Source organism: Gopherus flavomarginatus, chromosome 1, assembly GCF_025201925.1.
Source record: "Gopherus flavomarginatus isolate rGopFla2 chromosome 1, rGopFla2.mat.asm, whole genome shotgun sequence".
NCBI lineage: Eukaryota > Metazoa > Chordata > Testudines > Testudinidae > Gopherus > Gopherus flavomarginatus.
In genome coordinates this window covers 191643725-191658577 of record NC_066617.1, presented here as the reverse complement: position 1 = coordinate 191658577, position 14853 = coordinate 191643725, and the positions used below count along the sequence as shown (strand labels likewise).

The 14853-nt window shown below is 41.1% G+C and overlaps 1 protein-coding gene across 1 annotated transcript in view; it reads right to left on the bottom strand.

Moving 5' to 3' along the window:
- The window catches only part of CHODL (chondrolectin), a 47305-nt gene extending 35035 nt beyond the window's left edge, over positions 1-12270 (bottom strand). The window contains exon 1 of the mRNA XM_050937103.1: positions 12132-12270. Within this exon, the coding sequence (XP_050793060.1) occupies positions 12132-12222 (91 nt within the window). The 5' untranslated portion in view covers positions 12223-12270. The remainder of the gene's footprint in view (positions 1-12131) is intronic.
- Positions 12271-14853: the final 2583 nt, after the last annotated feature.

The following is a 14853-nucleotide window of genomic DNA, read 5'->3' as shown; positions in this document are numbered from 1 at the left end:
CTGACTTTGCATTCCCTCTGGGTGAGGGGGGGAAGAGAGATTAGCTCTCGGTACTTCTGTTTTCCAAGGCTGGAAACGGGGAGGGTGGAATCCCTCTGTTTAGATTCACGGAGTTTGCTTCTGTTTATCTCTCCAGGAACCCAGGGAGGGAATACCTGGAAGGGAGAAGGGAAGGGAAATGGTTTATTCCCCTTTGTTGGGAGACTCAAGGAATTTGGGTCTTGGGGTCCCCAGGGAAGGTTTTTGGGGGGACCAGAGTGCCCCAAAAACTCTAATTTTTTGGGTGGTGGCAGCTTTACCAGGTCCAACCTGGTAACTAAGCTTGGAGGTTTTCATGCTAACCCCCATATTTTGGACGCTAAGGTCCAAATCTGGGACTAGGTTATGATACAGACACCCACCACATAATGGGCCAGTGTACAGCAGCACCATCCCTGTTATGGGGGTATGATGGGTTGGATCACAGAAACCCCCTTGGGAACTGCCAACTTCTGTGCCAAGACTATTTCTGCCCTTGCTTTCCTGTCAGTCTGGGAATCCAGCACCCTGTCTTGCTGGGCCAGACATGCCAGTCTGCTCCAACACAGACTCAAGGTCTGAACCACATGCCCCTAAGCTGCGGACTTAACTGAAAGCATCTTACAGAAGTGTTCCTGTCTTTAATACTCAGATGCTCAATTCCCAATGGGGTCTAAACCCCAAATAAATCCATTTTACCCTGTATAAATCTTATATAGGGTAAACTCAAATTGTTTGCCCTCTGTAACACTGATAGAGAGATATGCACAGCTGTTTGCTCCCCTCCCCCCACAGGTATTAATACATACTCTGGGTTAATTAATAAGTAAAAAGTGATTTTATTAAATACAGAAAGTAGGATTGAAGTGGTTCCAAGTAGTAACAGACAGAACACAGTGAATTATCAAGTAAAATATGCAAATCTAAGCCTAATACAGTAATAAAACTGAATACAGATAAAATCTCACCCTCAGAGATGTTTCAATAAGTTTCTTTGACAGACTGGATGCCTTACTAGTCTGGGCACAATCCTTTCCCCTGGTACAGCCCTTGTTCCAGCTCAGCTGGTTGCTATGGGATTTCTCTTGATACCTGCCACTTTGTTCTGTTCCACTCACTTATATATCTTTTGCAGAAGGTGGGAATCCTTTGTCTCTCTGGTTTCCCACCCCTCCTGCTCAATGGAAAAACACCAGGTTAAAGATGGATTCCAGTTCATGTGACATGATCACATGTCACTGTAAGACTCCAAGTCTTCATTCCTCCCAGCCTGACTCACAGGAAGGCTTGCCTGCAAACAGAACCATTCACAGTCAATGGCCCCTGTTAATGGGAGCCATCAAGGTTCCAAACCACCATTAATTGCCCACACATTGCATAATTACAATAGGCCCTCAGAGTTATATTTTATATTTCTATTTTCAGATACAAGACTGATACCTTTATACAAATAGGATGACCACACTCAGTAGATTATAAGCTTTGTAATCATATCTTACAAGAGATATTTTGCATGAAGCATATTCCAGTTACATTGTATTCATACTCATGAGCATATTTTCATAAAATCATGTAGATTGAAACGTCACAGGGGGCACCCTGAGATTCTTGTGCCTCACACAGTCAAAACACCTCCCAGAGTTCTGGGAGAACAGTGACTGTACCAGCCTGGTGCAAATTGTAGCATGTGCTCTCCACCATCTTGTGTAGGTCCAGCTCTTCTGCATCCTGTAGAGAAAATGAGTCTCATACCCTTATAATTTCATAAATTCTTATAAACTCATACTCTATAGTCTCCGACCCTTATAAATTCCCTCCTCCCTTTGAAGAGAAAGTGCCACTATAGATGCTAGCCTTGCATAGTCCTTGTGCTCAATGAAGCCTGCTCCTGTGCATTGAAACTGAGCAGCATCCGTGAGCTTGAATATTAGAGCAGATCTTCTTAAAACAAGATCATCTAGTCTAGCATTTCACAAAGTATAGAGCATGCTTGTCCCTCCCCAACAGACTGAGAGGGATGGGAAGGACTAGTTAAGGGTGTGAGCATGTGGTGTAGATTGGTCTCTAAATTGTTTTCTAGTATCTCAGCTTTCCCTTTTTAAAAAATTACATTTGTGAAGAAAACATTGAAAAATGTTTCCCAAGTGTAACTGATGCAGCAATGTCTGCCAACGTTTACAGAGAGCCTGAAACTATACATCCCAGGTGTGAACTGCCCCATTCATTTCAATGGGTGCTAGCCTAGGTGCTAAAGATAATCCTTTAATTATCAAAGCATATAAGAAATAAGAGGCAGAATCATAAAATATGAACATGGACGCGATCCATCCTTAATGACTGCTCACTTTGGGTAGGCCTTTAGCAAAACATGGCAGGGTTTCACAGAGATGTGATTCATTTCTTTTTCCTGAAGGAGTCTCAGCTTTCAAAAGTTTGGCAAATGATGAATTAGGCCATGGTATACATTTCAAAGACAAGCTATGGAAGCCCACATAATGTGAGCCATTTAACACTAAAGCCTGGGGAAAACACTTAAAAACTCTCATGGAAATTTCTTGTTTTGACAGAGAGACTGACAAAATACTGATAGGTCTTTTTTTCCATCTCTTAAATCTCAGTGTAGCAATTCGTTCCAGAATCGACTTCCGAGACATTTTTTTAGCCAGACATAGTATGCCTACATAATAGTTTGTGGTAAGCATTATGGGAGAAGCCACTGGCAGAAACTGCAGGATCTAAATAGCTTAAACAACATATGTGTGACAGTCAGAGGAGCAGTGAATATATCTATTCCCCTGACCCCAAACCTGAAAACACTTACATACATACTTAATTTTAATGGCTGCATAATCTCACTCAATAGGACATGTCACATGCATAAACGTAGGTACTTGTGTACATTTTTGCAGTATAAAAAAACGTTTCTTATTCCCTCTTTCTGCTTTTTACAAGCAAATAGTACTTAAAATCCCAGCCATTAAGTTTAATGTAGGTGATCAATCATTTTTCAATATATGTCATATTTCATATGAGAACCATCCATCTTGTTGAGTTGCCTTGAGCATGGTTTCATTTCACTGAAATAAAAATGATTTTTTCCACTTCTTAGCAATTTGAGTTCAATTAATCTGGATTATTTATTAAATAAAGATTATCTACATTATGTCTTTCAGATAAAATGTGTGTGTGTGTGTGTATGTGCATACACAAGTGCATGTAAAATATATGAGGATTAGTACTATCTCTTCCTCGGTTTATGAACCTAACATTCTCCAGGCATAACATAAACCAGCATGATGCCCCAAATACTAGCATTTTCATTTGCATCTTTGTGTTATCTGAAAGATGCGTGAAATGTCATATGCAGTCAACTCCGCACTGACTATGCATGCAAGCCAGGGCATGGGTTTGGCTTTATCCAGCAAGAATATGGGATATACGATGATCCTGGAATGTGACAAGGTGGCTGGATTCTACTGTGACTTCATCTTGGTAGCTAGACCCAGAGCTTCAAAGTTATTTAGGCTTCTAACTTCCAGTAAAATCAATTGGAGTTGGATGCCTGCATACCTTTTAGGTTCTGGGCCCTGTAAATTAATCCCTGCTCACTCAATGATGCAGGTGTGGCTTGCTAAACTCCACACTGTATATAAGAGAGGTGGGAATAGCTCTTTAGAGGGGAAGTTAGGGCCTCGGGCAGGTGGGGCCCAAGGTAGGAATGTTGGTGAAGTCATATCTGGGGAGAAGGCATAGGTTGGAGTTTATATTGTTATGTTTAGTTTGAGTTACCCTTAGTAATAAAGCCAAAAGTCAGGTAGGGGGGTAACTTTTAACCTTAAACAATGTATATATGGTCTTTTGTGATAATAAGGCAGAAACTCCTTCAGTTTACAGTAACTGTTGTGTAGCGCTAAAAGTTCCTACTTTTTTGTCAATGACAATAGGGTATGACTTTTCTACAAGCAAGAGAATATTAAGCATTCATTTAAATCTAATGAGCTTTGGGAAAGATTGTTGGATCCTGCAGAAACACTTGTGGTGAAGTTGCTGCTAGCCCCTTAGGGCAGGGGTGCCCAACCTATGGACTGTGGATCCTACACAGCCCACCAGAGTATTTTATAAGGCCCGCTGCCTGCTTCAACACAAAAAACTACTGGCCGATTCATTAACCTTCTGTTGTCATGTTTACATCATTTTAGTTTACATGAGTGTGTAAATAGACAATACTATACATAGAAACAACCTATCTACATACATATGAAACAAGCTGACTTAAAATGTAAATCAATACAAGTGACTTTAAATCTTATTAAAATATGTAGAATTTCTTTGGCCGACACAAGATTGTGTTTAGGTTTATGTGGCCCTCGTGTAATAAGATTGGGCACCCCTTCCTAAAGGCAGTGTTTCTCAAACTGGGTCTGCCGATTGTGTTCACCGCTCCAGGCCAGTGGGGGCTGCTGGAAGTGGCGCGGACTGAGGGACATACTGGCCGCCGCTTCCAGCAGCCCCCAATGGCCTGGAGCAGTGAACCGCGTGCGGCCAGTGAGACCTGCGATCGGCCGGACCTGCAGACGGGGCAGGTAAAAAAACTGGCCCAGCTTGCCAGAGGCTTTCCCTACACAAGCAGCAGCCCTAGTTTGAGAAACACTGCCTTAGAGTATGTCTGCACTGCACACTAAACCCAGACTTTGACTCAGGTTTCAGCCCACGCCCCTATTTTGCCCACACATAAATCAGTTTAACTTGGATCAGCAAGCACTCAGGATGTGGTCCTAGGACTCTGCTAGGGGGATGAGTCAGAGCACAGTTCCTGCTGTGATTCAGGTCTAAGCCCTGTTACTTTGTAGTGTGAATGCAGCTCAAGCCACAGACCCAAGCCAGAAGACCTCCATAATGCAGTATAGCCAGCTCAGCGCAGCTGCGACACCCAGGTCCAGCAACTGTAAACACAGGTTTACAATGCTGCTCAGGTATGGGCCTGGAAACACCAAGTCCACTAGCCTAGGTCCCACAAACCCAGTCTTAGTGTGCAGTGTAGTTCATCCAAGGTAGAGTGAGGAGAGATTATTCAAAAGGAAAAGTTGTTCTGGAAGGTGTGACTTGCTCATTTGAGTCCAATTATATTCATTTTACCTCACCCCAAGAGCACAGCTGTAAAATGACCAACACACACACAAGTATTCCACATAGCCAGGTTCATCTTTACTTGCTTTAACTATTACTGTGCCATGAAGGGGAAAGGTTTTTGGGAGCTCCTGTTCAAGTCTCTGCCACTAAACTGAAGTAGATTCCCACCCTCTGATGGGGTTCACCTTCAGTTCTGATACTGCAAAATCATCCCCGACAAAGATGACGGATCCCTGAAACTCAGGTAAATATCTCTTTAAAATACTTTATCCATTCATTTTGAAAATAGAACAGATTACACCAAGAATCAAATAACTCCCTGAGGAGGATACTCCTGACCTACCCAACCAGGACTTAACCCTTTCATCAAAACATCTAAGATTATACAAACTATGTACACCGCTACCTCGATATAATGCTTCCCGATATAACATGAATTTGGATATAACAAGGTAAAGCAGTGCTCCAGGGAGATGGGACTGAATGCTCCAGTGGATCAAAGCAAGTTCAACATAACACGGTTTCACCTATAACACGGTAAGATTTTTTGGCTCCCAAGGACAGCATTATATTGAGGTAGAGGTGTATTTTGGTATAGTGTCCATATACTCCACATATTTTGCCGGAACAAAGTACAGACATTTCCAGTGTACTTAACATAGGCTACCTTGCCACATAATGTTGCCTTATTCCTTGGTTATGCTTATAAGAAGTATTTTTGTTTACTAAATAGATTCTCCAGTCTTTGTCCTGTTTCAGCAAAATACTTAAGCACGTCAATAGTCCCAATGAAGTCAATGTTTCATAGAATCATAGAATATCAGGGTTGGAAGGCACCTCAGAAGGTCATCTAGTCCAACCTCCTGCTCAAAACAGGACCAATTCCCAGACAGATTTTTGTCCTGGATCCCTAAATGGCCCCCTTAAGGATTGAACTCACAACCCTCGGCTTAGTAGGTCAATGCTCAAATCACTGAGCTATCCCCCTTAAGAAAGTAGTTTTCACCCCAGATGGGACATGAACCCACAATCGCCGACTTAGAAAGCCAATGCCTTATCCTTTGAAGTACATGTTTAAGGCTAAGATTTCCAATGAGGACTAAGGGAGTTAGGTGCCCACCTTTCAGTGGGAGTTAGGCATTCTCACTCATTCCTTTACACCCCTTTGAAAACCCCAGTTTAAGCAATTAGTTGAATAGGGACCTGCAACTAAAAAGCTGCAATTTGTGTTGTTAATTGGTGAAGCATGAGTGGGCACTGTTCAGTAGCAAGAGCCATGCCACTGTATAGTATATGGTGGGTTTTTCTGCTACAGTTGAAAGTCACTCAGCTCTCCCTGGAAGGCAATCCAGTACTGCTAGTGATATCTCTCGTGGGTCAGGCCCTGAAGCTACCATACTTTCACCAATATGAAAAATACCAAAAACATGGTAGGATATCTTTCCTAGGCTAGGTTACTAGCCTTCTTTTTTTTATCCTGTACAAAAATATGCATCTTTAACCATCTAACCGCTTTGACCAACACACTTAGAATGTAGTATTTTAGCAAATCAGATCATAAACTACATAAATGAACAAAAACTATTCTTAAAGACATTTGAAGTAAATAGCCCTAGAATTTAAGAGCAATTATGCTGTTTCTTTATCCGCTGCATGTTAATTTTTCTCACCTTAGGAAATACTTTATACAGTCAAATATTTCCCCATTCAAATAAATATATTTATTGCTTTAAAATTCCATGTTAATATTTAATCTACTGTCACATGCCTTGCCATAGTAAAGAAAAATGTCATAATTTAAAAAGGAAACATAAAATGACAGCAAACATCAGTCATTAAGGTATACTGACTATGATTAATACATAGGTTGTTAAATGGTTAGTAATAAGATTAGTTTGCTTCTTTCCTGCCCAATAGATACTTAAAGTAATTGCATCTTTGCAAACTGCATTATCATCACTTCATGTTCTTTATGATGTCATGGGACAGCAATGCAGGCTATGTAACGTTCAGCAGTTTTTCCTACCCCTACTTTGTTACTTTCCTTTAAAACCTCTTTTTCTGCCAACTGCAGACATTCTGACATATGAGGATGTAGAATAGCACACAAAAAAATCTCAATATATCTATGTTAAAAAGTAAAGAGCACTTACTTTTTTTTCTTTAACAACTTGTGCATCAAAAATAATTATGGCTAATGTGTCATCATAATGTGAAAAATCTGCTGAAAACAGTAATAGGCCAATTGCTTTTCTCTAGCTAGTTAGATCTTATTCACAAAACAATATGTTAACAAGTGGGTAAGAGACATGAACTTAGAGGGAAAAGGATAAAAAATGGAAAACCATTACAGAACTAAATTAGCCAAAAATCTGAAAGCCATTTTAAAAAGCAGAGCATTCTTTTTTGTGATCCCTACCACTTATGCTAATACAGCAGGGGTCATTATATCTCACAGTCTTTGCCATTTATCATAACCACTTTGTCAATATGTAAGTATTATTACTAGGTCTTATCCAAAACCTATTGAACTCAATGGGAGTCTTTTCATGGACTTCAGTAGGCATTGCATTAAGCCCATAATGAAGAATGTTCTCTATTCTAGTTCTTAGAAAAATGTAACTGATGTGGGGAGGGAATGGGAGGGAGAGGAAATTCACAATTCCTAAAGAATGTGATGCACCTCTACCCTGATATAATGCAACCCGATATAACACAAATTCGGATATAGCGTGGTAAAGCAGTGCTCCGTGAGGACAGGACTGAATGCTCTGGCAGATCAAAGCAAGTTTGATATAACGCAGTTTCACCCATAATGCAGTAAGATTTTTTGGCTCCCAAGGACAGCATTATATCAGGGTAGAGGTGTATATTAAAATGAAAGTTAATAACTTTCCAGTTCCTCTTGTTATCGCCATCTGAAATTCTGCTTCTGTGATATTTTAAACTAATGTGTATATACATACATACATGTCTAAGACCAAATTGTTGCTGCTCATGGGCAGATATGCAAGATGGGAGTGAGGAGGATGGCACAGTGTACCCTACACACCTCTGCTGGTGCTTCTGTTTCCTGAGTGTCCAGGAGTATTAACACTGCCTATAGGACTAGACAGTTCTAGTGTATGTGGCAGGGCAGAGGTTTGGCCCCTGTTCAGAAAGGAGGAGTTTCCCTTCAGCACCCCAGAGCCTCTGTGTTCTGGCCAGTGTTGCTTGGTATAGTGCTCCCCTGCACACTTAAGCTAGCTTTGACTACTGCAAACCAATACAACCCTTAATGGTTTTTTTTTTCTTTCTACAACTGGCTTCAAATCTTACATAGTTGTTACACAAATAACCCCATATAGCATAATCACATACAAGATTAATTTTATGTTTGAAAAATAGTGTGTTGTAAATGTGCCTTTCAATAGGAATCTAACAATGGTTTGAAACACGGTTTGAAAAAATATAGGTACTGTAGCCTGATTTCGAAAACATTATTGACACAGATGATCCTTTATGAATTATAGTCACAAATTTTCACTAAAAGATATAGTTCTGTTTGAAGATTATGTTCTCAAATCTTGTATGGGACATACGGTACATCCTTAGAAAAAAATAACACAAAAGAAATACTCATGAAAACTAAATGCAGTTATAAATATTCAGTTTCCAGATAGCACCTATGATAGAACATATAGTCATTTATTCATATCTATACACAGACGTTACTAGTTCAACTTTCTGGTTGCAATGCAAATGTAAATGGTTCATCTTAGAATGCATTTTAGCTGGGTGTGACTTTTCAAATCACAAGAACTTCCAAAGTAGGGTGACCAGATATCCTAATTTTATAAGGATAGTCCTGATTTTGGGGTCTTTTTCTTATATAGGTTCCTGTTACCCGCCCCCCCACACACACACCCCTGCCCCGATTTTTCACATTTGCTGTCTGGTCACCCTATTCCAAAGTATGGCATCTTGGGCCTTGTTTCCTGAAAAAAAAATAACTTTAATGGTGTACAAAAATGAAAGAATGCTATGGCTAATTTCATAATCTTGCTTCAGTAGGTACCTACTGACTCACAGCAAGTATCAGCACACAACATCTGTACTTAGCACCATGATAAGATAAAAGTGATTCTGAACTTTTCAGCTCTGAAATAAATGTGCGCAAAATAAATATAAACTAAAAATGAAACCATGTTTTCTATAAACATGCCATCATTATACTATTACTCTATTTGTAACATCTTATATGAAAACGGTTTCCACCATTCTGCTACCTGTGTATAGAGGCATATTCTCATCTGCCTGCATGAAGATTTAGGTACATAACTCCTATAACTAAGAACTTAAGAGGTTCTCTTCTCAAACCTCTTCTCAAAAGATACACAGTAGGTGGACATGAGGTGAATTTCAGACTTGTGCAGGGGAAAATTGCACAATAGCTTGGCTACAATACATCCAACTTTAATTAGCACTTCCAATCTGACTTTCTCAAGTTTATGGGAAAACAAAACTCAGTCACTAAATTCACATCTTCACTCTCTCCATCTATATCTATGTCTATATATAAAAGCAAAACCTTCAACCTTATTTGCTTGTTTAAAACAAACAAAAGGAAGTATTTCTTTACACAACCCACAGTCAACCTGTGAAACTCTTTGCCAGAGGATGTTGTGAAGGCAAAGACTATAACAAGGTTCAAAAAAGAACTAGATCAATTCATGAAGAATAGGTCCATCAATGGCTATTAGCCAGGATGGGCAAGGATGGTGTCCCTAGCCTCTGTTTACCAGAAGCTGGGAATGGGTGATGGGAGATGGATCACTTGTTCTGTTCATTCCCTCTGGGGCATGTGGCATTGGCCACTGTTGGAAGACAGGACACTGGTCTAGATGGACATTTGGTCTGACCCAGTATGGACGTTCTTATGTTCTTAAGTGTAGTCAAGAGTGTAAATCATCATGAATCAGGATCAATCTGTGGACTCAGTTCTGTATTCCTTGTGCATCCAAGATTCCTATTGCCTTCAGCTTTCAGATCCAAAACCCACTGAAGACAATGTTAATCTTTCCATTGAATTCACTGGACATTGGATCAGACGCTGAGTGTGCCAGGAATGCAGAACTGGATCGTAAACCTTTTGAACTGTGGTTGAACTCACATTTCAGATATGCTTTCATCTTCTTCCTTTTGGGGTAGTACAAAAGATAATGCAAATGAAGATACATACACAACACAAAAAAGGTTATCCTGTTTTCTTCTTAGTCTTTTCTAACTTTACCATAAAAAGAAGGAACAATCCTATATAACTAAAGACGGATGTGCATATAAAGATATCCTACACAAAGAAGTGCTGCAGCATGTACCTTTTATTATCCTTTTAAAAATGATTAATTTAAGGTACAAAAATAGTGACATCTTGCAGCTTAGCAAGATGTTTAAAAATGTCTTCTGGTTGCAGAAAAAATGCCTTAGAAAACATTGGGGAGGTTGCAGATCACAATGTATCATAGTGATTTGCTGAGCTTTTCATCTCTGAAGATCTGGAATTAAATTTGCTTTTGAGTGTAATGAGTTTGGCTGTCTCTGTTTAGATTTAGCTGATCATGATGCAGATTACAAAAATGACAGTTACAACAAACAATCTTTTCTCAAAAGATGCACAGTAGGTGGACATGAGATGAATTTCAGACTTGTGCAGAGGAAAACTGCACAATGCTTGGATGCTCGGTTACAATGCATCCCACATTAATGAGCACTTCCTGTCTCACTTTCTCAAGTTTATGAGAAAACAAAAATCACTCAGTAAATTCACATCTTCACTTTCTCCATCTTTAACTATGTTAATATATAAAAAAAAAACCCTTCAACATTATTTAAAAAAAAAGTCCCAGATTTAATTATTTTTCTAGAACCAGCCTTTCCTGTATGATGTATGATCAATTTCTTTCCTGTTTGTTTTTTTTTTAGAAAAAAGATCCCTGTGTTTGCAGACAGTAAAGGAAGTTAACTCATTGATGATCTCAGTACCTTCAAAATCAAACTTCACTATCATTATCATGTTGTCTTAATTTTATGGAGGAAGTTTCAACTATTTCTTTTTTAAAAAAAAATCAGTGGAAAGTTGATTAAAAAAAATTACTGCTATTTGGAATACAGACCGCAGCAATTGCCACTCCATGAGAACTTTTATGTGCAATTGACCAGTAGATAACTATAAACAAAGGTGAATCTGACTAGCTTGTTTTCATTGATCAGAATGATTGAATGCAAAAGAGAGACAACACAGAATAAACAGCACATACAATTACTTCATATCAGTCACCTACGTGTGAATTGTCACAACATTTATTTTTAATTGGTCCTTATCCCATTAACTAATTTAACAGTATATTCTGATTTCTTTAAGCCAGGTAACACTCTCTGGGGCTATTGTGAGCAATGTCAATATAAATTTTAAGGGCCAAATCCTGCGGTCTTCCTTTAGCCTTAGCTCTGACTTCAGGGGGGAGTTTTGCCTGTAATAAGGGACGGAGGAAGAACCTCAGGATTTGTCCCTAAACAGACTGTGTCTTCCAACTTTGGCACCTGTGCTGATGGGGGCAATTAGAAAGGTGATGACAGAGAGAGGAAGTGGGTTAGAAGCACTAGATGGATCTCTTCGACACTGAACTCTCAGGCTAGCTCCTCCAGCCCTGCTTCCGCCAGAACTTCAGTGGAAGTTCGGCCAGAGTGAGGAACGCATGAGTTGGCCCTAACCCCGTTAAATAAACCCTGCCTTCGCCTCTTTCCTTAAGCAAACCAGGTTTCCGGCAGCAGCAGCCCCCGTCACGCACAGCTCGCGCTGCAGTCAGTGGCAGTGCGCTCTGAGGCTGGCTGGAAGATTTGGCCCTAACCGGCTGCAGCTGTGCAGACAGTTCCCTTCCCAGTGTCTGTGGGGCAGCCTCGGAGGGGAGCTCCCCACGCCCTCCCTCCCTCTCTGGCTCACTCACCGCTGAGGACTCGCAGGGAGAGGCAGCTCGGCCCCCACAGCATCGCGGCACCCAGCAGCAGGGGGATCACTCTGGAGGGAGAGGCGCTCATAGCGACGGGAGAGTCCCAGCACGAAACAAAGGCGGCACCAAGCACGGGCTGCTGCACCTGCATCCACTGCTCCCCCTCCGCCCCCACCGGAGATGCTCCAGCAGCCACAGGTCCCCCACCCCCTCGCAGCAGCACCGCGAGCTCTCAGAGCAGCAGCGCGCCCTGCGAATCCCGAGCCGCGGCAGCTCCGCACATTTCCCTTGGCCAGAGGCGCCCGCTGCCCCTTGGCTGCCCAGTCCCCTCTCTCCGGGCTCTCTCCCCCGGCGCCTTGCCCTGCTGCTGTGCCGCTCTCCCTCTCTCGGAGGGGTGTGGATGCTCCTTGTTATATAGCCAGCCCGCGGTGTTGTGCCTGGGAAAAACCAGCCCCAGACTATCGATTTCTGCTGCTGCCGCCAGCACCCTCCGCCCCACGCGCAACACTGCAGCTCTTATGGCCCAGAGCGGGACCCAGCGCGCTCCAGGAGGGTGGACGCAGCAGCAGCCCCTCCACCTCCCTGAGCTGCAGGCGGGAGCCCGGCGCTTCGGGGTCGATTTGCATACACCAGTGTCAGCCTTGCCATCAAAGTCTGGCAGGAGGCTGACTCCTTTTCGTTTTCAAACTGCTGAATGTGCAGCGAAGTGGCAGGCTACGGGGTCAGTTTACTCCTAGCTGCTCTGTATTGCTTCACTACTCGGATACCTGGCAAGATGGATGGGGGAATTCAATCCCGGGCAGGATTTTCCTGCATTCTGGAACTGGATCTCCGCCAAACAGGTTTCCTGGCTGAATGGTTATGGAAACAGACCATAGAGAACCATGTGGGATTTTCCCTGTAAGCCTCCACCCAAGAGAGATACTCAACCATCCCCATCCATATTTCAGGGAGGGGGGATTCAAATCAGGGCTTTTCATTTGGCCCATATCTAGATCTTAAAGTCATACTGTGCTATACCACCATGGAAATGTCCTATAGAGACAACTAGAGAATGAAATCCTAGCTCCAGAGTTTTTAGCCAAATTATAGAATTCTGCAGCAGGCATGTCACTCTACATTTAATTCCATATATTTGGAATAATTTCTGTAGATCCCCTACACTACAGGGATTTGAGCATGAACCAGGAATATCAATGAGAACTTTATCATAGAGTTCATTATATTCGGGACCAGACGGTAAAGCCCACTAGTGATTATCTCTATTAAGTGTGTAAAGATTTTTTTGCCATTAAGGGTTTTTCTCCATAAGAATATGAATAAACATGTATTTTCTACTTATTTTTGTAAAAGAGAATCTCTCATGCTCTTTGTTAGGCTACTGTAGCCACATCCAGATTACTATTTTGATACATTATGTGTAATTATGTTTATAACATTTTTAAAGAACACCTCCAATGGCTTTTTGTTTGGGATTATGGTCTCAACTGTTTTGCTTATGTGTGTACAGTACTTGTGAGTGGTTTATTTTATTACAGGGCATGATTAATATAGACCATCATGTTTAGTGGACATCTTCTGTACAAATTCTTTGGGGACTTGTCCCTCAGATTCCAGCTACTAACCATGTATATGGCACATTTGTAAATTTTTTCCTCTCAACAGTTATTATAACTGGTTTTGTAGGCATATATCTCAGTTTAGAATGGATTTTCAAAAATGTAAGAGATTTTCTAGCTGCTTTAGAAATAAGTGAGACTGTCTTTCACACTGAAAAACCCAGTGTTAGGTTTCTAAACAGTAATTGAAATCTAGTTAAAATATACAGCATTTTGTTCCCAACTTTTTTTTATTACTTAATAATAGGACTTGTGTTTTTATTTGGCTGATACAGACTTTTCCACTATGGCTTTCAAGTTTCTAGGGAGGTCTCTAGTATTTTCCAAGTTTATAGTGCCAGGTGCATCAGTCTAAAAATAGTCACATGGGGGTCATATGGCCACTTGCTGTGCAAAAATAAACAAAAGTAGATCACTTAACCAGAGACCTCAAGGGCATCTGAAATTCCACCCATTCCTCATTTGACACTACTGGCATTGTGGAAGAGATGGAACGTAGCCACCCAACCATGGCTATGCTGAAAATATCTAGGTAATGTTGGCAGCCAAACCCCCACAAGTTTATCACATGTGTGCAAACTTGAAGAATTGTGGGGAAGATATTTCTATAAATTATCAGGAATCATAGAGCATGTCCCATCAAAGAGCAATGAGGAAAAGCCAGGCCTTATAGTGCAGAAAAGGAAGAGAGAGAGAGATGTCAAAAGCTGCATTATGCTATTTAGCAACCTGCCACTGAATTGAGAAGGGATGATAATGATAAACTGATGCAGAGGATGAAACCCCTAAAATTGTGTGAGCCTCCATCCAAGATGGGCTGTACACGCCACCAATACTTGAAGAGTCTGACTTCTTTTTCTTCTGCTTTGACAACACCTGCATAGTAAGTTATGCCAATAAAGTCTCAATGAATTGAAATTATATCTGCCATGCATCTGCACAGCTCCAGACACCCTCCCAGGACTTGACAGTATGGTTAGTTTCTTTACCATCCTTCCACTGGTTCCCATCATGACTCTTCCAATATGGGTTCACATTGGGAAGTTTAAAGTAGATTCTTTTCATAAGTGTATTCCATATATAAGAATTACTGACAGAAC